The sequence below is a fragment of the Neofelis nebulosa genome, chromosome 1, assembly GCF_028018385.1.
Source record: "Neofelis nebulosa isolate mNeoNeb1 chromosome 1, mNeoNeb1.pri, whole genome shotgun sequence".
Lineage (NCBI taxonomy): Eukaryota > Metazoa > Chordata > Mammalia > Carnivora > Felidae > Neofelis > Neofelis nebulosa.
Genome location: NC_080782.1, coordinates 25378262 through 25401882, shown reverse-complemented (window position 1 = coordinate 25401882; position 23621 = coordinate 25378262). Strand labels below are relative to the sequence as shown.

The following is a 23621-nucleotide window of genomic DNA, read 5'->3' as shown; positions in this document are numbered from 1 at the left end:
TCATTGTCTTACCTCTCCTTCCAACACAGGAAACTTTCTCATGTAAACTGTGAAGTTATGAAAATATCCCCAGCTAGAAATGTGGATGAAAGCTGAGCAGGGGTTGTTTCCATCAGGTGTTCTCATTGCCAGAGACCAATGATACTGAGAAAAGCCATCTGACTGAGCATCCCAGCCAGCAAATCTTCAAGGGTGGCATCAGCTTCAATTTATACTTGGGAGTATTTTTAATTAAAAACAATCAATACCAAAAAGCTTTTATTTTCTGGATTTAAAATCACAAATCACAGTAGGAGAATGCCAAATCGCCTTAGCTTGGTACTACTGAGGACGCACGTAGTATTTATTATAAGGCCTATTCTTAGGCAGTTTACTTTCAAAGCAATGAAAATAATCACAAACAAAACAATATGGTGGTTTTGAAGCGTTCCTATGTTTCTTTCGAGCAGACAAGTTGGTTTGCTACACAGCATTCGCCCTGAATGTCTAGTAGTTCTATACATTTGATTCCTTAATAAACACTAAACTAATAGATCATAGAAAACTAAAAGCTTATAGAAGGTGACTCTAGACATATTTACATAAATAACACTGTCTTGCAAGAAAGACCAAGATCTCATTATAGCGGAATGCTTTTTCCACAACGCTGGGTCCATGCCTCATTTGTCAGATTAACCCCATTTGAAGAGAAATTTGAGTTTGTGGTCCATGGGTTTAAAAAAAAAATGGAATTAAGCAACTTGTAAAAGCTCTTTTGAAATTAATCTAATAACCCAGTGGCTCTCAGGCTAAGTGCCTCGGTCCTGTCTGAAATACAGTGGGTAATAGGCTTTGTTTCCATTTGACCTCCTTTTGGCACTTTCATCTATCGGACTAACATTCCCCCCAAATTAAAAAATGAAAATGCATCATAAATAAGGTATTACAAAATGCGGAGTAGATTAAAGATTGTCTCAGTAATGCTTAAATTAAATTGACGATGCAGAGACCATAAACTTCTGGCTTTAAAAATGAGCTATTTCTTTATTAACTTTTAACACGTGTGCGAGTCAACGTATTTCCTTTATAAGAGGGTATTCCTCTGCACACTGAATACGGTCAGGGTCTGATATTTTTTAGTAGAGAGAATTACCCCTTTAGAAAACTATTCCATAAAGATGCCAAAGGGAGATTAAAAATGCTGCAAACCTAATAGTCACTGAACTTTTAAGGAGACCATTCTGTAATTCTGTATTCTCTGGAAAAGAAAGCTGTTTGTTAGACTTGAGAAAATAGTTCATCTTCCTGAAGATCCATGTACTAAGTCTTAATCTTTCTACTCTTATAACCTGATAAAGGAGGCTGGGTTTTAGTGTTAAATATAAATGCTTGGCTGTGTCAAGCATTGGCCCTGTCACAATTCAAAAAAAAGACTTCATCTAGAGAAAAACATAAAGAATAAAATTACTCTAAAATGATCCTTTTTAGAGGATACCTTTCAAAATAGTGGGGAATCATGACTTTCTAGAGTGTTCTTCCAAAGTAATTATATTGCTTCAAAACTAGGGAGTAGGGTAAGATAATTTATTCGGTGGTTTGGTTCCTAGGGAAAATTAATTTAGGTGTGTCTGATGTAAATATTTAGTTTGGGCCCAAGAATCAACTCTGTTCTTCCCTTTCATCTATATACTTTTGTGGTCCTCAAGTTTATAGAATTGAGGAATTCTTAACTCATAGTTTATATATTATTATCTTCAGTGAAATACTGATTTCAAGGCAAAGCATTTGATGTAAGGTTCGCTTAGCAAATCAGGACATCTAATATTGACGTACTTAAAAATGAAAGTAATGGAAACATTCTAAAGTTAACTTGGATTCACAAAATTTGGATGCTTCCAAGATAGAGATTCAACTTTTAAGAAATTTTTGTACAACTTTTTGGAGCTGAAAATGAACACTAAGCCATTTTTTTTTTTTTAATGAGTTAAAATTGAATCACCAGGTTTTGTTCCATTTGAAAATGGAGTCAATTTGTATCTGAAACTCCTTTTATGCAACTGAACTATAAGGCTAAAAAGCTCTGTAAAAAAACATTTATTCACTGTGCCTAGAATCCCTCACTTATGATTCCATGGAACCGTCTCTTCCCTCATTTGATTTCATTTTTTATTTTGGGACAAATGTTTAGGCCTTTCAGCAGAAAGTGGCCATGAAGTGATGGGGTTGTAAACTTATGCACAGCAGCTTAACATTTTAAAAATTCCAGCTTATTTTAGGGAACATCTTAGTGGTTTGAAGAAACTCTTCCCTTTGAATGGAGGGGAAAAATTTTTCAGATGGGCCTCAATGTCCTTGAAGCAATCCATAAAAGTCATCTGCTTATAATGAATGAATTGTAGTTTCTCAGTGACCAAAGCAAATATTAAATTTTACCTCTTCCCATTTTCCTGCCATCTTTCTTTCACTAACATCTACTATCAGGAAAGAGACTTTCTGAAAACTGAGCTGAAAACTAATTTTTTTTTTCCTCCAGTAATGATTTATGTTCACTGGGATCCTTGACCCGGTATCCTGGTGGGAAGGAAGAGAGACACACACAGAATGATGGAAGTATGGCTCTCATTATTTCCATGACATCAGAGAGTATTAATTTTCAGAGAACACTTACAGGACCCTAATACTAAAATATTCAGCTCTAGTCTTAAATTATCCAATTTCTTAGAGAGTCACTTCATCATCAGGTTTTATGGTAAGAGATTAAGCAGTTATTTCAATATTTAGTCATATTCACTTGCTCTTGGTTCACTGTACCATCTTCAAGGTGGGATAATATACCTGCCAATTACATCTCAAACATTCCACTACAGAACTACTTACTTTCACTTATGAGGAGAGAATAAACCTTACCGTTAAACATTGGAAGTTGCTAGCGTCAACCCTCAGACATTCCAATTAACCCAAAAGTTCAAAAGGAAGACTTCTGATGATAACTTTCTTTTTTACAGGACTATCTTTCTTGATACAATTTATTACATGACATGAAACATAAGGACAGAGAGCTCTTTAATTTTACAGTAAGTCATGTGATTAAGGTGGTATTCTATTGCTATGAATAACTAGTTCTTACTAATTAACTTTACTAAGCTATCTTTTTCAACACTTAACTGTGACTATGATATTCATTACAGTGAAACCCTCCCATAGTATTTTGTTTGCATTCCTCTGTGTGTGTGTGTGTGTGTGTGTGTGTGAAGAACTAGCAAAGGAAAACCCTGAAAACATGAAATACTTGTTAGTATACAGGGAAGTCCATTACAAAATAGGAAGACATTCAGGAAACACAAGGAATAATATGGTTAAAAAACTTTTCACTCTAATTGGGTAACCCAAAAAGACTACATTTCTCTTATTTTAAGGGTGCCGTCTTTACTTCCTGGGTAACACGCTTATTTAAAACTTAACTAAACAACAGTGTGTTCCAAATAGAAAGTATGTGCTAATATGACAGTATCTCCAAATGGAAATGACATTAAGATTATCTGTAGAAAATTAACATTAATTGAAAATAAATCCCTAAGACTAATAATTGAAGTCAGCATATTCTTAAGTACATAATATATATAGATATATAGATATATACAGAGCCTGGGTTTTTTTCTTTTCTAAGTTTTTGAAACAACAATGTTTTCATTACAGTACTTTGGAATTTTCTGATGACTGCACAATGTAAGATTCTAATGATACAAATCATTAGAACAGCCATATGAAATAAATGATTTGAACCTGCCAAAAGGATTAGTTCAGTTCAGTTGGGTCCTCTGGATAATAACTATGATGCTAATTGCATAATTAGAGAAATAATAGATTGGATGGATTGTACATTACTTTTCTATTGTAGTTTGAGACCATTACTTTTATCATTGGTTCAAAGACAAGGATGGCAGGGTTGCCATAGCAACGAAGTTAAAAACAATGGAAAAATATTAATGCTTTTGAATGTCAACTATCATTTTAATACCATCTTAAACACTCTCGTTGAAGGGAATCAAATTTTTCCCTTCGTAAGCATATTCCAAACATGTAATGTGTAGTTTTTCACTGTGATCTCAACAATACATCTATATCACATCATATAAATATATAGATATTTCCAGATGTGAAGGACAAGTTATCAGGTTCAAGTGTGGCTGGCTCCCATTTCCCCATTAAACTCGGAGGGCAGGATTTGAGTTTTTCTAATCTACCTTTACTAATGTAACTTAATTGTGTACGAAGGATCAAGAATATGAATTGTACTTCACACGGCTACTTTCAAGTATATTAGAATAATACTGACAACAACTACAGACAAGGAGTTAAAATTTGTCTCAGAAAAGTTTCTTTGAGAATTTGAAACAATTAGACTTACTTGTGATTAGTTTACTGATACTGATGGTCGAAGTAATTTTAAGTGATCTGTAGTACATTTGGTGGCCCGAGCTTTAAAATATGCTAAATATTTCCTTTGTTGACATCATTAGCTATTTTCCCTTTCTCTTTATACGGTGCAAGGGCAAACTTTTGTGTGTTTAATATATAAAAAAATTATGAGTTAGTGGCCAGGAATGAGATATCATTACGTTTTGTTTGTTGTTTTTTAATATTACCATTTGATTTGTTTCTAGTCCTAAAGAGGACCCAGAATCTTAAAACATTGGTGGATTTGATGCTTTGAATGGTCACTGGTGCCAGAAAAAGTTCTTGAAGAACACATAGGACAGGCAAATGCCATTTTAAATACTTTGGGACACACCCATAAAACACACCCAATATACACAGTCCATCATCTCCTTGCGAGCGGATATACCAGGACCAACCTCACAGTTGTTCCTGCCTCATTTCTTCCCACTAAAACTATATTTTTATCGTTAAAGCACAGTCCCTCATCCCATTAGCGTGTGAAATGTACAGCCAGAGCAGTCAGCTGACCTGAGTCAATGGAGTGTGGTAGGGAGGCCGGGCCAGTGACACTGAGCGTGTTCCCAACCCGCCCTAGGAGAGCAAGGGAAAATATCACTCCTGGTTCTCTCTTCCAGCACGGGGCCTGGGGGGCTGACCGACATGGATAACTGGATGCGCTAAAAAATAAACCTTTGCCTCTTGGAAGCTCATAAAAGTGTACTAGAAAAAAGTCCCTCGCATTGGGTCCCCCCGGACTGCAGCCGTCGACGTCGGGCACGGGCACCACCGAGAAGCCTTCGCGGAGCAGTGGACACGGAGGCGGGCGTCGCCACTGCAGGTCCTTGGGCGGCGGACTGCGAGGTGACAAAGGCAACGCATTAGGAGTCTTTGTCACTGTCCACGCCTCCGTACATGTCTGCGAGCTTTTTGAACCGCGGGCCCCAGTCGCTAAGGTAGTCGTAGTCTTGGTCTCCCTCCGTGGTCACCGAGTCCAGCGAGCTCAGCGAGTCGGCCACCGAGCCGGTGCCCTCGTAGGCGTAGGTGGCCAAGGAGTCGTAGGGCGGCGCGGTGGGGTCCGTGTCGTTCTCCTTCAACCTTTGGTTAATGAAATCCCGGACGTCGGTGTTGTCTCGAGCTGCTGGAGTCCGTCGGGGCAGAAAGAGGGCCTCGGGCACGATGTCCCTGCGTAATTTGCTGTCCTCTATGGCTTCGGGGTTCCTCAGGGTGCCGATATCAAAGGCCTGGGTGTCCTCCTCTCCGCCACCCTCGTCGTTGTAACTGACAATGTTGTCTCTGATGTCCTCTTTGGAAATGATCAAAGGTTCTTTTTTCCGCTGCCGCCTCAAAGCTGCGAACAGCACCACCGTCACTGGAAGCAGAGACAAAGCAGAAGGGAAGGGGAAGTTAATTTGCCGCCCAATTAATGTCAGCAAGCAGCGCTGCGCTCCAACGTGAAGTTTCAAAACTTCTCCGGGAAACTGCAGACTCAACTTTTATTCCTTGAAGGTTGCGCTTGCCTCCACGCGTGATCAAACCGGGGACCCCCCAAAAGCGGAGGAGAATATTTGAAAGAAAGTTACAATTTAAGTAGAGGATAAAACACCTTCATATTTTTGTCAGTAGTTCCCTTTCGCTTTGAAACGGGGAGCTAGTCTGAAGGTAAGGAAAAAATAAAATAATAATAATAATAATAAAAAGCTCAAACACAGCGAGAGCGCAGCAATCAGAGTGCAAATTATGCTGAACACCTGAAATGCTCTGAAACTGCTTATAAGCACAAGGCTGGCACCTTCGGGATGTGTTGAAGGGTTTGCATAACTACACGTCTAAAATAACTTTTGCACTCTGCCTTCTTTTTCTTCTTCTTCTTCTTTTTTTTTCCCTCAGAAAAGTGTAAAATTGGTTTAAAACCCCAAGTAGACATGTGAATGTCTGCATACCTTTCTACATATGAGAAATATTACTACAGATAATACCTGGAGAGACCCAGATACAATTCAGAAAGCCATTCTGGACTTCAACACCAGCCGGTTTGAAAGGGGGCGGGTGATAAGACACACACCAGCTTATTTCTGTTTGAGCTAAATAAAATAAACACATTTAAGAGGGAACTTAAAAAAAAAAATCTTTCAGACTTAGTATTCTGTTAAGTGTGATGCCTGGAATGTTTGTCCTTTTGATTTTTCCTCTGAACTCCAATTAGAGGCAAAGCAAGGATTATGTTCAAATAACTCCTGATGTTTCTTCGCCGTTGGCTACCTGTAGAGACACATCTCCAAATGGACATATGGGTGGGAAAATAAAAACACAGAGACAGCTTAGAGAGAAAACAGCCATCCGGGGCAGAAACTGCATTATGAAACTGGGTTTGTCCAGGGCTGTTTACTGCAAGAAGTACTAGTAATGTGTTTTTATTTTCTCATCCATAACATGGTCCAGATTTTATGAGTCATAGAAATTGAATTACTGTAGTAAGAATTACAGAATAATGGCTTTTGGTGGATATGGATACCTACACACAGAATGACGGATACATGCATTCGGATGTCTCTATATATTAAAATTTCAGGTGTTAATAGCATTAATAATAATTGGTTATCTACTGAGAGCGTTCTATGTGCCAAACACTGTGCTAAGTGCTTTACATACTGAATCTCATTTGATCATCACAGCAGCCCTACAAAGTAAGTACCATCATTATAACCCCATTTTACACAGAGGAAGTTGAGGTTTAGAGGTGTCACATGTACAAACAATTGAAATCCAGGTCAAACTAAAAAGCCAACACTTATTAATCACCATGCGTTAAAGCGTGCTTTGATTATAGACTTTTTCTGAAGGATATCCAGTGTTGCCATTTTCAAGCGTGCGATTGTGTAATTGTACACATTGTCGTTTGCTGCCAGACAGCATCCTCCTGCCTCATTCATCCCAGCCATTCAGGGCGTTTTACTAACTATTTATGTAGTGCCTACTTTGTGCCAGCTATAGTTCTAGACACTATCAATGAAAAACATTGATCAAGAGCCCCGTCCTAATGAGGTGGGCAGAGGTGGCTGTGGTGGTGGATGGAGATCTTGAAAAACAAATAATGTGTCTAATAAGGAAATCATTAGAAGGTGATATGTGCAGTGGAAACAAAAAGTTGATCAGAGAAAGGAGGATGAGGAGCACTTCTGTGTATGATTGAGGGGCCGTGTGTTTAAGAGGAGTGACATTTGAGCAAAGATATGGGGAATTAATTATCTGAGGAGCTGTCGGGTGAGGGGGACAGAGCTGGAAGAAAGGCTGGGGTGCAAAGGTGCCTAGAGTATTTGAGAAACAGCCTGGAGACGCTATGGCTGCACCTGAGGGGGCCCAGGAGAGGAGAGGAGGAGGGCAGGGCCTGTCACGTGGAGCCTGGAGGCTTCTGTATATCTTCACTTTACCCTGAGGTGCGGGAGGGTGGAAAATTGCAGGGCATGCTAATAGTCTACGCTTTTTTCCGGATTCCCGTGTGACCAATGACAAGGGTTTGCAAAACAAAGGACTGTAACTGAGGATGGCCTCTGGGGTTAGAGAATAGAATCAAGACAACTGTCTTGGAAAGAATTAAACCTGTATGTACAATGGTTTGTGCCACCATTTAAGGCAAGATAGCAGGCATTTATCTCTTCCTAATTCTTCCCCGGCTTAGGTTATCTGTATCTTTTATTTTAGTCCTATGCACACCCAGAAGTGCGATTGCCTGGAAGAGAGAGGGCACATTTGGTGAATCAGAGACATTCATTCACTGCCTAATTCTCCTACAGCTACGACTGCCTGTACTTTTCTTCTTAGCCCAATGTACATCTGAACAGAAATTTTGGAAAGGAGATCTTTCTCAAAGCTAACTTTTATAAACTGAAGATGTGAGTTCTAAGCATGTGGAGCAAAAAAAAATACATTCTGAGAAAGTAATAGCTTTCTTCCCAGTGACTGACCTCTTCCCTTTTCTCAATCCCCTGAGGCCAGAGGATAGTAGTGAGATTTTGAGTGGGGAATGCTTGGACCGACCTGTGTTCAAATCCCATCATAAAGCTAGAAGGTAGCAAGGCACTTGAAATCAGCCTGCCTAGGCTCACTTAAATGATTTCACCTTTTTAAGTGTGTTTCTGTCTGTAAAAGAGAGGCACTAACACAGTGGCCAGTGCTGTCGTCAGGAATGAGTTAATAAATGTAACAGTTGTGCAGACTGTAAAGCACCACAGAGACACGAGATGTAGTAGTTGTTTTCAGTGTTGTTTTATTTTTTTATTTTTATTTTTTATGTTTATTTATTTTTGAGAGAGAGTGAGAGAGAGCAAGAGCGCAGGAGAAGTACAGAGAGAGAGAGAGAGACAGACAGACAGAGGATCCGAAGCAGGCTCTGTGCTGACAGCAGGGAGCCCAGTGTGAGGCTTGAACTCAGGAACCATGAGATCGTGACCTGAGCTGAAGTAGGAAGTTTAGCCGACTGAGCCACCCAGGTGCCCTGTTGTTTTATTTTTGTAAATAAAATAAGAGATGCCACATGATCCACTTTATTGACTGTAGGTTTCCTCCTCTATCGTTGTGGCTTCCCTTCTCTTACAAAACCTGAGGTTTGTTTCCACCTTCTTCAATGGTCTCGTTTTCAGTTCGGGCTCTTTCAGCCTGGAAATTACCTTACATTCTGTGAGCTCACAAAGAAAGCAGAGAGCAATGTGGAAGCCCTGAGGCTCAGGGGGAGAAGACCGGCGTTTTGTACTTTGTCCCACCACCTGTTAGCTGTGTGAGTCGGCTACATGACTGCACATCTTAGAGCCTCAGTACTCTAATTTGAGATGCAGATAAATACATACCAGATGGTTCTGAGGGGTAAATGAGAAAAACAGTTGTGAAGCCTCTTGCCCAGTGTATAGCCCATGGTGTTAGCCTACGAAGGGTTAAATCCCATTTATTTCCTGTCTTATTGGGTACAGAATTCCAAAGAGAATAGACCAGCTGTAGGAAGCACTGAAACAAGTTAGGAGTAACAAGGAGACAGTGAATTCATTGGAGAAGGAAATGAAAAGGGAGGATAGAGGGAGTTGGTGAGGAAAAAAGTGGGGAGGAGAAAATGGGTAGATGATGAAGGTAAGGAGAAATCACTTCTATGAGATGAGAGTCAGCTCTCTTTCTACAGACCACAAAATGTCTATGGAATTCTCCCTGAGTACAGCCCTGCCAGTTCAGCCCTTCTAAAAATAACCTTTTTTAATCAAAAAGAATATTCATATCCTTCTCTTCCAAAACAACTGTTATAGACTCACACCATTAGAAACACTGATTTGTCTTTGCATACTGTCAGCTTTTATTTATCCTCATATCTTAAAATACTTCCCCCGAATCTTCGTTGACAAAGAGAATCACAGCTCTGTAGTTAAGTTTCAAGACTTCTGTTATAATTAGCAAAATGATACGAAATGTGAAGTTCTTGAGCAGGGATCCCTAGGCATTCTCTTCTTGGAAAAATGTAGGTCTTTACTCTTTCTTCTTTCCTTCTCTCAAAGTCACCAAATTGTCAGGTTTTTTTTGAAAAAGTACCCCCCCCCCCCGCAATCCAGGTTGACACTTAACTTCTTCCCTTTCTTCCCTTTGTGTAGGTGAGCTTGCTTTGATTTTTGGAAGGACTGAGTTAACTAACATTTGATTTCTTAGTTCACAACAGGCAACGGTCTGTAAAGTGTTTTGAGCTCAACCTGTGAGCTTAATTCATTTGTTGGGGATGAAACTTTCATTTTGAATCATTGCTAAACCTTGATTTTCACCTTGATTGCACTCATTTCTTTTAGGTCCCAGATTTACTTCCTCAGTCATAGAAGTTATTTATTTTTGAGAGTCTGAGAAATAATAGACATTGTGTATGTGGCATTCAGGGAGCAATGCTAAGAAGGTAGTTATTTAAATGGGTAGATCAAAGCAAGTTGGCTGGGTTGAAGAAAATTTAATCACTTCTTTATTTCCTGTTTGAGAGAGAAAAAGTCATCACATTTCTCTTTCCACTTTCCCACTGATCTTTAAACTTTACCTTCATACAAAGGGCCATCATCACACCTTCCATACTGGATGACTCTCACTCTTTATATTTTAACAGTGTTTGCCAGGTTAGATATTAAACAACAAATGAAATGAAAAGGGCCTATTTATATAGTGCCCTCAAATCCTGCCTGGGATTCATTCCCAGTCTGACAGACAAGAGATTTCTTTGGTGAATGATTCCCTGAGTAGGTAAAGACATAGGCAAGTTTCATATCTGTTCATTCTCCAAAGCTATGTTCAAACAAAAACTAGTTCATGGTTGAACAACACAGATTCTCAGCATGTAACTCTACTCACCTAGAGCGGGCTGTATGCCTTAATGGGGGAGGCGGATAAATCTAGAGTGTCACAGTAACAGTGTGTGCCTCTCATGGGGAGATAGGATGCAGGGAGAAGCAGTTTACCTAGTAGGGTCACGATGCACAGAAGGATGGCAATGAGAGCCCCTGTGCTCAGTCCCGTGGGGTGGACGAGGGCCTCCGCATGGCAGGACTGCATGTTCCCATGGTGGTCACATGCACAGACCCGGACAGTTACTGTCCCAGTGCTGCTTTGGACTGGGTAGTCGTTGTCTGAAATGACCACAGGCAGGAGATAGGTGCTCATCTCGTGTCTATTATAGCCATTTTTCCGAGTTAAGATTCCTGCTGTGTTATCTGGAACCAGAAAGCAAAGTCAATGTTAACGTGCATACCACGTCATGGATTGCAACAATTGTGATGACAATAGATAGATAGAGATAAAGATATAAATATATAGACAGAGAAAGTAACTTGGGCTCCTTTACCTTTGTTGTCTTGAATGGTAAAGTTTGAGCCACTGGTTGCTTCAGGGGCCAAAGAGAATGAGAATTGGTGCCCGCTATAAGGGTCGTCTTTGTCAATGGCTCGTAGGGTCTGAATCAACTAAAATCAAAACCATAAAGCTGCTATAAAATTTTGGTAACTCAAGAGCATTCCTTACAGTGTTGCAGTAAATTGCTTAACTAAATGATTTCTGATTTTAATTTAAAAATGATAGTCTCTAGAAAATTTACAGTGAGTACACTCTATGCAATGAAATGATGGGTTGGAAATAGAGCCCAAAATAACACTTTGTTTTGGGGCTATCCTGGGCACTGTATGTAGGATGTTTAATAGCAAGCCTGGTCTCCTCCCACTACATACCAGTGACACCCTCCTCTTTGTGACAATCAAAAAATGTCCCCTGGGGGCAAAATCACTTGGGTTGGCAAACACTGCCCTAGAGTGATACAAAACTATAAAATATCACAGTGATCTACCACAGCATTTCAACTAAAAAACTTTGGGCACTCTGTACAACAGCCTGTTTAGAAATGCAGTCTTGACATATACATAAACCATCAACTTGCATAAAAACTAAAAAGAAAGTTTGTACATAAAACACAACTTCAACTTCCTGCCCTAACATGTATTTTAACAGTGTACCGCTGTTTCGACAAACTGTAACATAATTTTATACCATTGGTAGAAAAGACCTATTTCAGGTGGGGACAAATGTGTAAAACAGGAAAACATTCACGAATGTGTATTACTTGTACAGATGGGCAATATAAGTAAGTGGAGCTATGAATTATAGGCAATTGTAAAATATGTCGTAGTTATTGCTTTCCTCTCTGTACACATGGTAATTAAAAGTATCTGCTCACCAATTAAGATTTTTCAAATAAAGCAGTGACTAATCTATTTTAATGAAAACTCAGGACTGATTTGAATCCACATCAGTCTTTGAGAATGATGAACTTCCAGTTCTTAAAAACTGCTTGTTCTCTTATGCAAGTTAAACATTCATTCTGTTCTTATTTATAGTATTAATTTTGTTAGCATTTACTTCATACTTAATTCAAACCTGGCCCTCAGCTCTGTGTATCGTCTGAGTTATTAGAAGATCTAAATTAATCTGACTAAATTAATTTACTTTCTTATGAAACTCACCTGATCTGCTTTTGCCTTTTCACAGACAAAGGTTTCATAGAATTCAGCAAATTCCGGGGCATTGTCATTGACATCTAGAACTTTAATGTATAGAGGGACTCGGCTGCTTTGCTTTGGATTATCTGCAACATGCCAAAAAGAAGGGAATAGGCATTTATATGTCGATTGTCAACCCCCTTTAGACAACAGTCACTCACTCCTTTCTCATTCATACACAGATTCCCCAAGGCTGCTCTGAGTACCACAAGGCACTGTGTACCAACTTAGTCACAAAAAAGAATTAGTCACAAAAGAGAATGCTTCTGGAGTTGGATACACCTGCTGGAAATACCTAGGAGATAAAGCTACTTGTGTTGATATAGGGCAACTGTATAGCAACCCCCAGAATAACACAAAAATAAAGAAAAACATTATCCAGGAAAGGCAGTTGAGAGGCAGATTTTAAGGGAAGCCAAAGAAGCAGGGAGATGGGAAAACATTTGGACAAAAGAAAGAGCCAGGGGGCTGGGGGCGGGGGGGATCAAGGAAACCAGAGGATGTTTTCATCTTAGTTTTTTGTGCTGAATAAGAGCTAGACATAGTGCTTGGCATTTTGCTATATTATCTTATTTAATCCTTACAACCTTTTCTGTAAATACAGTTTTTGCCCCTATTGTATAGATGAGGAAACTGATGCACAGATATGTTAGGTAATTTGTCCATCTTCACAGAGATAATGAGTGAGAAGTAGAGCCTTGATTTAAACTTGGGTCTGTCTGACTCCAAGCCCAGACCGTTCACCTAGGATAGTGAGAGAGCAGCACCCATGTTTGACAATCAGGGACAAGTGAAGTATCTGGGGTACTGTGGAAGACAGATTCCTGGTCTAAGAATCAGGAGTTAGAACCTCTGAACTCAGCCCTCTTCATTCACTTCACTTACGTATCTGTTTGTTGGCTTCATAAATATTTAGTGATCATCTAATTTTTCATATGTGCCAGCCACTAGTTGGGGTGCTGGGACACATGGGGAACATCACAAAAATCCTGTATGCTAAGTTTTATTCTAATGGGGGCAGACAAACTGTGAAATGGTACATGCTATGGAGAAATTAAACAGGGAAAGGGATTGGAGAGAGATGGAGGTGATACTTTGCATGGGATAACCACTCTGTCTCATCTCATGAGATGCCATTTGTACAGAGACACGAAATAAAAAGAATTAAGCTATGTGAATATTTCCAGCTCTCCAGAGGGAGGGAACAGTAAATGCCAAGGCCCTGGAATGGGAGTGGGCTGGTTTCACATAAGCTCTGGGCTTCTGTTGCATCAAAGATAGTTAAGAAGTTTAGACAATAAGATTCTTAAGTTCCTTTGCATCTAAAATGTTTCCCACATTAGTCTTCCAAAGTTGGGATTGCCAAAGATGAAGTCTTTAAAGGTCTTTATCACTAGTAAGTACTTTCAAATATATCACAGAAACATTAAATCTTAAAAAAAAAATTAGGCACAAAGCTTAAAATATGCATGAAATGACTACTTCAGTAAAAAATAAAATTTCATGATGTTATAAAAAGTGGTCCTTTTCAGTGCGAAAAATAATTTTGTAATTTTAAAGCTTTAAGTATGCTCTGCCATTGGTATCTGCATTAGTCCCTCCACATAAATTCTGAAGAGCGTATTCCTACCTAACAAATTTTTAATTAAGAGTTCTTAACATTATCACAAGGCAATGCTTCATTTTGCCCATATTGGTTATTTATTATTCTATTCAATATCCTTCAGCCATTTCAAATCTCATGAGTTACGTTGACAAAGAAAACTACTGTAATATACCACTAGACATGGAATATTTCACACCAGATACCCAACTGAGCTAAAAATGTTTGAACTTTTAAAATCAAAAACAAAAACTAAAAAATGAGCTATAATTTAGAGGCCTATTTTTAAACATTTAAATGTTATTTTAAAAATACTTTTTCCTTCATGTACTTAGGCCTACACATTGTGTTTACATTACACAATTTTCACTGTGTATAATCATTTTATTTGAAGCATTCATTTGGCATTATTTTTCTTTGCCTTTAATTTCATGGTGACTTCCATAAAATTCACTCTAAACATTTTATTGATTACTTGGTGGTTTGGATTGCTCACTTTGGTGTACAATGGAAAAGCTAAAATTTATATCTCTTACTTCTGTAATGATTTTGAAATAGAAATTCTGTAGAAAGCCAGGAGATAGATATCTGAGATATTTCTAAGTAATGCCTACAGTTTTTAATGTACTTGATTCTCCTCCCCACCAATCCTAACCATGAGTTCATTTTTTCAGCTGCTTCTGTAATGTTCTGATTTATAAAGCTTTTTGGAATTGAATCCCATATGTACCAATTCAACCTCATCTGAGAGGTACATTCTCATGTTATTATTTCTGAACTACATAACATCCACAGTTGCCTCTGCATTTGTGAATGAATGAGCACATGCCTAGAAGAAACATCACTACAAATCATTACAGGGCTCTTTCCCTCAATAGGTATCGAATAGGATATCAGTACATGGTGACTAATTTCAGCGTTGCTTCACCAGCCCTTGCTGGGACACTCACTCCATCAATTGGGGACAGTTGCCCTGTGAGGTTAGACTTACTGATCTCTGTTGCTATTACTGTAATGTTGTGCCACAGCAATGTTTCTCGGTCAAGAAGTTTCGACGTAAAAATTGAACCATTTCCAGAATCAATGTTGAATATTCTGTCCATATCTGTGTGTCGATCAACAGAATACCTAAAAATGCAGAGTAGAGTTTAGAATGGTTTTCTTTTCTTTTTATCGAATGATAGTTGACACACACTGTTACATTAGTTTCAGGTATACAACATAATGATTTGGCAAATCTATATGTTATGCTGTGCTCACCACAAGTGTACCATCTGTCCCCATACAATGCTAGAAAGGTCCTTGTTGTATTTGTTATTCTCACACCCTGAAACTATTCCAAGAATGTCTGTTACATGAATTTTTTCTACCTTGTAGCACATATCTGAATATCTATAACTTAATATTAAGTAAAGCATTCTGGAAAATTAATTCTTTACAACTGAGATCCTAATGTAAACCCATTAGACAAGTTGCATGAGTTTGAAAATCAACAATGAAGTTTTTTTTATATGTAATTTGTATCTAGTTTGTATATTAATACATTTTAACTCGAATCTTAGAACTTTAATGTATATGTGTGTGTTCATGTACATAAGTAGGGCTATTTGTCTAGTTTTCTATTATCCATTTTATTTTAAAATCATTGTGTTGAAAGAAGCAAAAAATGGCTAGTGTGGCTGCAGTTAGTGAGGTAGGAAAGGGAGAAAGATGAAATTGGAGGGAGAATCAGAGGCTGGACTGCAGAAGAATGGGGTGGCCACGGCAAGGATTTGGGATTTGTCCTAAGAACAATGTGAATATACCAGTGGATTTTAATCCAAATCATGTTTAATAAAGATTGCTGGTTGAATTGAGGAGAATGGTTGGCTGGTGCTGTCCCAGCTGGTACAAGAGAAGAACAGGATTTGGGGAAGATCATAAGTTCCAGTTTTGGTATTGAAGCTGAGATGCCCAAGGAAAGTTTGGGAAGCAAAAGAGCTAGATTGACAACTTAGATTTCCTGTTCAATTGTCTAGGAAGAGAAGGTCCAGTGAAGGGAGAAAAATATTAAGGACAGAATCACTTAAAAGATGATGGAAGGGGGCACTCGGGTGGCTCAGTCGGTTACACGTCTGACTTCAGCTCAGGTCATGATCTCACAGTTTGTGGGTTCGAGCCCTGCATCAGGCTCTGTGCTGACAGCTCGGAGCCTGGAGCCTGCTTTGGATTTTGTGTCTTCCTCCCTCTCTCCCCCTTCCCCGCTCATGCTCTCTCTCTCTCAAAAATAAATAAACATAAAAAAAAAAAGATGATGGGAGAATGAAGACTCACAGTGCCCAGAACAGTGCCCAGAACAGTACCAGAGCCGAGTAGGAACTTGATAACTATTTAAGGAGTTAAGAGAATTCAACGAAAACCAAGAGGTATCTTAGAAATTAAAGGACAGAGTTTTCTCAACACCGAAATTGACGGAAGTCTAGTAAATTTTGAGAAATGTTATCTTCTTTATAAATTTATTACTAGTTTTGGGAATAGCTATATATGGGGAAATATGTATGTACTCTGTTTTATGTATGGGATATTAAAGAGAAAACTCAGAAGAGAGTTTATATGTTAAGGTCATTAGGGGAAAGAATTGCCCATTTCAGCTAGATTCTGAATGTTGGCTCAGTAGAAATACAATTAAGTAAATGACCTAGCTACTCATACACATGTAGAATTATTATGAATGCTCCAAGAAAAATAAACTCTTGTTACTAACTTGTAGTTTCTATTCCAATTGATTATTTTGCTTTAATATAGAACTGGTGAATTATCTTAATAAAATATATTTTTGTCATCAATTAGGGGTCTAAATAAAGTAGATATTTGATTATTGTAGGCTATTTAAACCTGGTATTAAAGAGAATTAATGAAGTTCAAAAAAGCTATATACCTTTCTCTATCTCTATCTCTATCTCTATATCTGTATCTCAGGCCACCTCAGAATTTTAATTTTAGTTTATATAAACCTAATATTTTATTATTAAGTGTTCATCTCTTACAGATGAAACAGCTCTTATTTTTGCAATTTATGTCATGAATCAATGTTTATTAAGGATTTAGGCAACAGCATTGAACTTGATCACCTGCCTTCATTTTTAATTTGAGAATGACAAGTATTTATAGCACATAATTAATTTCCCAAAAAGGAAATTTCAGTATTCATAGACTCTTTAAGAACTTTAATCATTGCCTACATTTTTTGCCTATGTTTTTTCCTTCATGAAAAAATTGAGCTTAAGATGCACTGCTTATTGTCCTTATAAGCTCTTACAATTATATACAGCAGTAATCTTTTCTTGTTATTTGTTTTCTTCCTGCTATACTTTTAAGTTTTACAAGCAATATTTTCCAGTCAAGTCTTTGAAATAAAGGGTACAGGGTGAAGAATTGTTAGTTGGAGGCAGTAACTATTTAAATACCAAAGAGAAAGTAATTATTTAAATACCAAAACTGTATATGAGTTTCCCCCTTAATTGGGAGATTTAAAAAAGTAATAGGAAACTTCAGATTTCTACATTATTTAGAAATGATGTTTGCACATGAACCCTTATTTGTTTGTTGTTTTTTTTCCAAAGTAATTTCAATTCATATCTAGTATATTTACTGTCCAGTCATATTAATTGTAGTCATAACAGATAAGGAACAAGGTAATCAATCTTAACATGATTATAGCAGATTATTTTGCTAGGTAGCTCTCCCCCCCAAATTTATTATATTCTGTGATTCAATAATTTGTCTTCTAATGTATCCTCTCAAGTCAGGGAGATTTTAGGTCAGGAAAGGAAGTATGTTTGCAGGTAAATTTTTCATAATATCTATTCAGAGTGACATTTTATAATACCCTTTCATGGAAGTCAAGGGGCATTTCTGATACAGTTATTGGAAGAAAATTATTTTATGTAATTAAATAATTAAAAACTTGTATCTGCATAATGATAAATCAATGTTTGGGGGGGGAGGAGATCTCTAGTATTAATTGTGTACTTAACATTGTCTAGCACCTAGTTGTTCAATATTTACATCTTGGATAACCAAAAACTATGTGTGGATATACTTTCCCAATATAAGAATCAATTTTATCCTATAAAAGGACTTATTGGAATATGCATTTATATACCAATATATCCTTACTTTATCCTTATTGGTATTTTTATCCTTAAATCTATATCTATATATGAAATCCATATGTACCAAGAAAAGGCTGGCATAGAAAACTTTAAAATTAGCTGACAGCCAACCCAGTCTGACAAGCTAGCTACTTCCTTTAATAAAACATAAAATAATGCAGTGAGTTAAAATGGTATTCATTATAAAAAGTGAAATAGACATAAAAATGCAGCCTAAATTCCCAGGAGACATTATCTCTTTCAATTAAAAACATGTTGAATGATCAAAGAGGTAACAAAGCTCGTATTTATATAAACTTCCAGCATTAACATTTTTAAATTAGTCTTGACATTGACTTGCTGAGATTTTTTTCCTTACACAGGACAAACTCCAAGTGACAGAATAGTTGTGAAAGTACTTAAAATTATCTGTGTTATACAAGCAAAGGCCATCATTCATTTTCCTTATTAATAATATGAAATGTATATAGAACACTTGATCCATGGAGCTTACATGTGGCTACTTTGGGTTGACCACAGTCCAATTCAAGGAGTCTATAGATATTCAAGTAGGATGACAAAACAACAGAGTCTATTTTCCCAATGATTTAAAACTATTCCCTGAAAGTAAGTCAGTGCATTTTTGTGTTTTAGATGTGGGACTTGCTATCAGGTTTCATTTGAACAAAGGGCTCATGGTTGAAAAGTTAGAAAATGCCTTAGAACCTCAAAATCTTTTATCTGCAGTAATATTTGTCATGCAGCAGTCAGTGTGATCCTCTTTAAAAATTAGGTTTAGATTAGGTAATACTCCTATTCAAAGCTTTGCAGTGGTTTCCTACCTCAATCAGAATAGAACTCAGTCTTTACCAATACCTTCAGATGTCCCTAAGACCTGCCACACTTACCACCTACCAAACCTCCTGTTGCCTCAGACCTTCCCAACCACTCCCCACCTTGATCACTTTCTTCTAGCTTTGTAAGCTTCCTTGCTACTCCTCTTCATGCCAAGCAAACTCTGGTATCAGACCTTACCCTCATTTCCCCCTCTTCTTTGGACATTCTCCTCCCAGATTCACCATGGTTCATCCTTTCATTTCAATCAAATCTTTACTCAAATGATTTCCTACCAAGGGCAAGCCTGACCATGCTATCTAAAATAGTACCCCAGATACTCTTTGTTTCCATACTCTGCCTTATTTTACTGCTTACAATGTATTTCACTTGAAATATTACATATTTGTTGTTTGCCTATTTCTGTCTTCCCCAATTAAAATGTAAGCTTAGTGAGATTAGGACTTGATGTTGTTCTCTGTTGTATCTCTAAAGCCTGGAACATGCCTGGCATAAGGCAGGTACCCTGATCAGAATATATCTGTGGGCTCACTGGCAAGAGTTCCTCTAGTCTACTTACTTTTTTTTTTTTTTTTTTACAGGGGATAATTTACACAATGATATTCTGATTTAGCAGTTTTCTCATCTAGTCAAGTAAGCTACTGACTAAAGCCTGGAAGTTGTTGACTCCAGTGCCTTCATGATAAAATTCTAGAATACTGAAGCATCTGTGATTTCAAAGAGCAATGAGGTTTTCTTGCAGCATGATTTACAGCTAAGGTATTAGGAATGTATAGGGAAAATAGAGCTTGCTTACATAGTATAAATTAGGACTCAGCTCTATTAATTTCCCCAGGATTTCGCGGACATATATCATGAAATGATTCTTATTTTTATCCATGTCTGAAAATGAAAAAAATTACGCGTCCAAATGGAGCATAATTCTGCCTCTAAGTGTTAGAGGATAGATTCTTCCACACTTGAAAAACAGACTATTGGCCCGGTGTCTTGTTTATTAAAAATCACAATGCTCTCTCCATGCCACTGTTTGACAAATGTAAGACCTTCAAGAAAAATTCCAGGCCATTCTGTTCTATTACCTTATACCATTTTCATGTAAGCAGTAAGCTCCTATAGATCATTTTGTGTTTCCCCCCCAAATTTTGTGGGTTTTTTTTAGGCTTATGCTGCTGCTAAAATAATTGTTGAGCAAGGAGAGTAAAGATGCTGTTTAGAGTCGTTTTTCAGGAAGATACAAATATCTAATTGGAAGAAAGCATTAATTTTCTAACTTGCAGGTGATACTTGAATAGCAATCGACTGAAGTTTATGAAAAAGACATGTCTCAGAAGTGTGCTTACTTGACAGGATTCCTGGCAGCATCAGGATCTTGGGCTGTGACTGAGCCTATGGTTGTGTTTATCTGAGCATCTTCTCTTATTTGTAGGATGTAGGCCAGTTTGCTGAAGACAGGAGGCTCATCCACATCTTCCACCATGATTCTGACCGTAGCTGCATCTTTGAATGGACCCAGGTAGAGAAAGCGGGGTTCAACATGAGGATTGGAGGCTTCCACTTTGAGGGTGTACACTTTCTTCTTTTCAAAGTCCAAGACCTTGGGGTGGGTGGGGAGAAGAGACATATTTAAAGCAGCCAAGACACAGAAAGACGAGACATAAGGCATTTTTAGTGCAAATCATGGGTAGTGAATGTGGTTATATTGCTTAGAGACATCACCACACACTGTGATATTGGCCAAAGGCATGAGATGCCACACCATCCTGATGAAAATTGTGGGCTGAAACCATGCCCACTATTGCCTTGAAAGTGGGTGCAAGGGTGCAAGGTATAACGGACAGGGAAGAGAACCTGGAAGCAGGAGTCTTGTATAAAAAAGGACCCCCTGTAAAGAAACTTCTTGTATTTGACTAGAGGGAGCCATATTAGGGGCAAATTGGCAAATCTGACTTTGATTGAATACTTAATGAGTGTTTAAAATTTGCTGGTATTGGGGAACCTGGGTGGCTCAGTCGGTTAGGCTTCCAACTTCAGCTCAGGTCGTGATCTCGCGGTTTGTGAGTTTGAGCCCCATGTCAGGCTCTGTGCTGACACCTCAGAGTCTGGAGCCTGCTTCGGAGTCTGTGTATCCCTCTATCTCTTCCCCTCCACCCCCCTCACACTCTGTCTCTGTCTCTAAAAAAAGGATAAACATTAAAAAAAAACTTAAAAAAAAAATTGCCAGTATCTGGACCCCACCCTGGATCATTAAACCAAAATATCTGAGGTGGGGGTGGGAATCTATACTTTTAAATACCTCCCCCAGTGATTCTAATGTGCAGCCAGAATTGAGAACCACAGGTTTGCATCATGACTTCCTCTTCCTCATTCAGATAAAATAGATTTAATATGTTTGTTTTTTTTTTTTTGCATGTGCATGAGTTGATAAAATATTCCAAGTGATATCCTGATAAGGGCATTGGGCTAATTACTTGCCAACGAAAGTAATGATCATTGTTGTCAGAGGTCTTTAGAAAAAGTATCTCTGCTTCTGGAGACATAGTGAACCCAAATGCTTATTGCTGACTTTTAGTTTTAGATGATGATATGACAAGGCTCACTAGAAACACAATTAATCAAGACATTAGTGAAAGTGATTTAGTCGGCTAGGCAAAATTTCAGTTTGAATCTGATAAGGCACCAAGAAAATTAAAAAGGTTAATGCACACTAATGGGCTTCCTAATTATATTATAGTATAAAACATTGGTCTGGATGTCGCTTAAACATGTTTTATTGTGTTTCCAGGTATTAAGACATGTAATTCAAAGCTTAAGAGGAAAGGATTTTCTTGTTATTTACATCTACCTGTGCTTATTTTTACCAGCAAGTATGCTAAAGGAGAGAGAAAATGTTATATCATACATGATAAAAATGCAGTTATTAAAAAAACTCACCAAAAATAACAATTTTTAGCTTTGAAGCACACAGTTTATTGGTTTTAAATTTTTGCCACACTTCTGTGTACTGCTCTGTGATGCTAGACAATTTGGGGGGGGGCGGTAAATAGTGAATAAGTACATAGGACAAAAATTGGAATTCAGAAATATAAAAAATTTATTATCGTGTTCCAAAAAGTAGCTAAACAGCTCATGGGAGATTTGTGTTATTTAATTTATTTCTGTGGTCTTTTTATATCCTGTCTTTAATTCAGGCTACCTTTATCACTGCTTGCATTACTCTTTTCCTTCAAAGCATGTATCAGAATTTCGTTACACATTTGTTTTGTTTATTTGCTTCCTTGTCTCTTTTCTCCCTTAGATTGGCAGTTCTGTGAGAGCAGACACCATTCTGTTGAATGTACCATTGCACCTCCAGCATCTAGAAGAGTGCCTAACACTGTCTATTATTCATTGACTATATTTACTTTATGTACTTTAATGTACACCATTTATTTCTATCATTTATTTACTTATTAGGAGGTTCTTAATAAAAATTTATTAAAAGTATGAAATGAATGAATGAATCAGATTATTAAGGACCTCTAAAAGCCAACCATTAGACTTGGCATTAAAAAAAATAATTAGTAAAACAAGAATCTAGAGGAATGTTCATGTGAGATATAATTGTCTCGGTTACTCGAGGACTAGAGAGAAGTGAATGTGCTCGTTTGTATGGTATTTAACAAACAGCATTACCTTTTTGACAGTAATAACTCCTTCCTGAGTTTCTTGGTCGGTGACGACATCGAACATGTCCAGCCCTTCTCCCTCTGTAATGCTGTACTCAATTTCGGCGTTTTCTCCCATGTCAGCGTCGCTGGCTTTGATCCTGCCAATTGGTGTACCCGGTGGAGAAGATTCAGGGGTTTTAAACTGGTATGTACCTATTAATCACCAGACAGATATAAGTCAAACACGGATGAAGGATACTCTATCACAATAAAGACAAACCGCATTTTCTAACAGTTCTTTCAGACATTACTAGGGATGCAGGCAGGTTTGTACTTTCCTTGCAATAATTAATGGCGCTCTATTCTCCTTACATCCTTACTTTCATGATTGCTAAGAATATTTCTTCTGTCATGACCCGTCTCTTTGCAAATGGAGAACACTTTTCTTGTCCTGTAAATAGGTCTCCAGGCTCATGGTATGATGGCGAGAAAGACTAAGCTGCTAGAGAAGGGTGCAGAAGGTTTCAAGCCCCTGTTAACTAATCTAGCAGAAAGAACGGAAAAGAATTTAACCTGAACTATGACTTTAAGCCAATTACGAGGTATTTCTTAAAAGGGTTCTTTGTGTCTTTGCTAATAATAACTGAAGGTGAAAATAAATGACAGCGATCTAGAGAATGTATCCAAGTAGACACTCTCACCCATACATGGAGCTGGTCTGGCTGTGGTTAGGGATACAGATGGACACATTGAGAGAGAAAGCTCCTAATTGTTTCTTTAAGTAATCTTTCTTTTAAATTTCATTACAGTACTTTTTCTATGCGTAGGTTTCTCCCATTCTTGTATTTGTGTTGTTGATTTAAAACCTATATTTCATAAATGTACACTTTTCCGATGTCCTCATGTTGCAAAA

The 23621-nt window shown here is 37.8% G+C and overlaps 1 protein-coding gene across 9 annotated transcripts in view; it reads right to left on the bottom strand.

The window, feature by feature from the left end:
• Positions 1–245: 245 nt before the first annotated feature.
• Positions 246–23621, bottom strand: part of CDH6 (cadherin 6) — a 127618-nt gene continuing 104242 nt past the window's right edge. For 8 of the 9 annotated variants that reach the window (XM_058716384.1, XM_058716390.1, XM_058716417.1 and 5 more), the window contains 7 exons: positions 22734–22921; positions 20402–20655; positions 15065–15201; positions 12435–12556; positions 11267–11384; positions 10884–11135; positions 246–5788 (listed from right to left, as the gene is read on the bottom strand). In XM_058716384.1, the coding sequence (XP_058572367.1) occupies positions 5298–5788; positions 10884–11135; positions 11267–11384; positions 12435–12556; positions 15065–15201; positions 20402–20655; positions 22734–22921 (1562 nt within the window). In that variant the 3' untranslated portion in view covers positions 246–5297. Of the gene's footprint in view, positions 5789–10004; positions 11136–11266; positions 11385–12434; positions 12557–15064; positions 15202–20401; positions 20656–22733; positions 22922–23621 lie in introns of those variants that run through there. The other variant, XM_058716452.1, reaches the window with a different exon arrangement.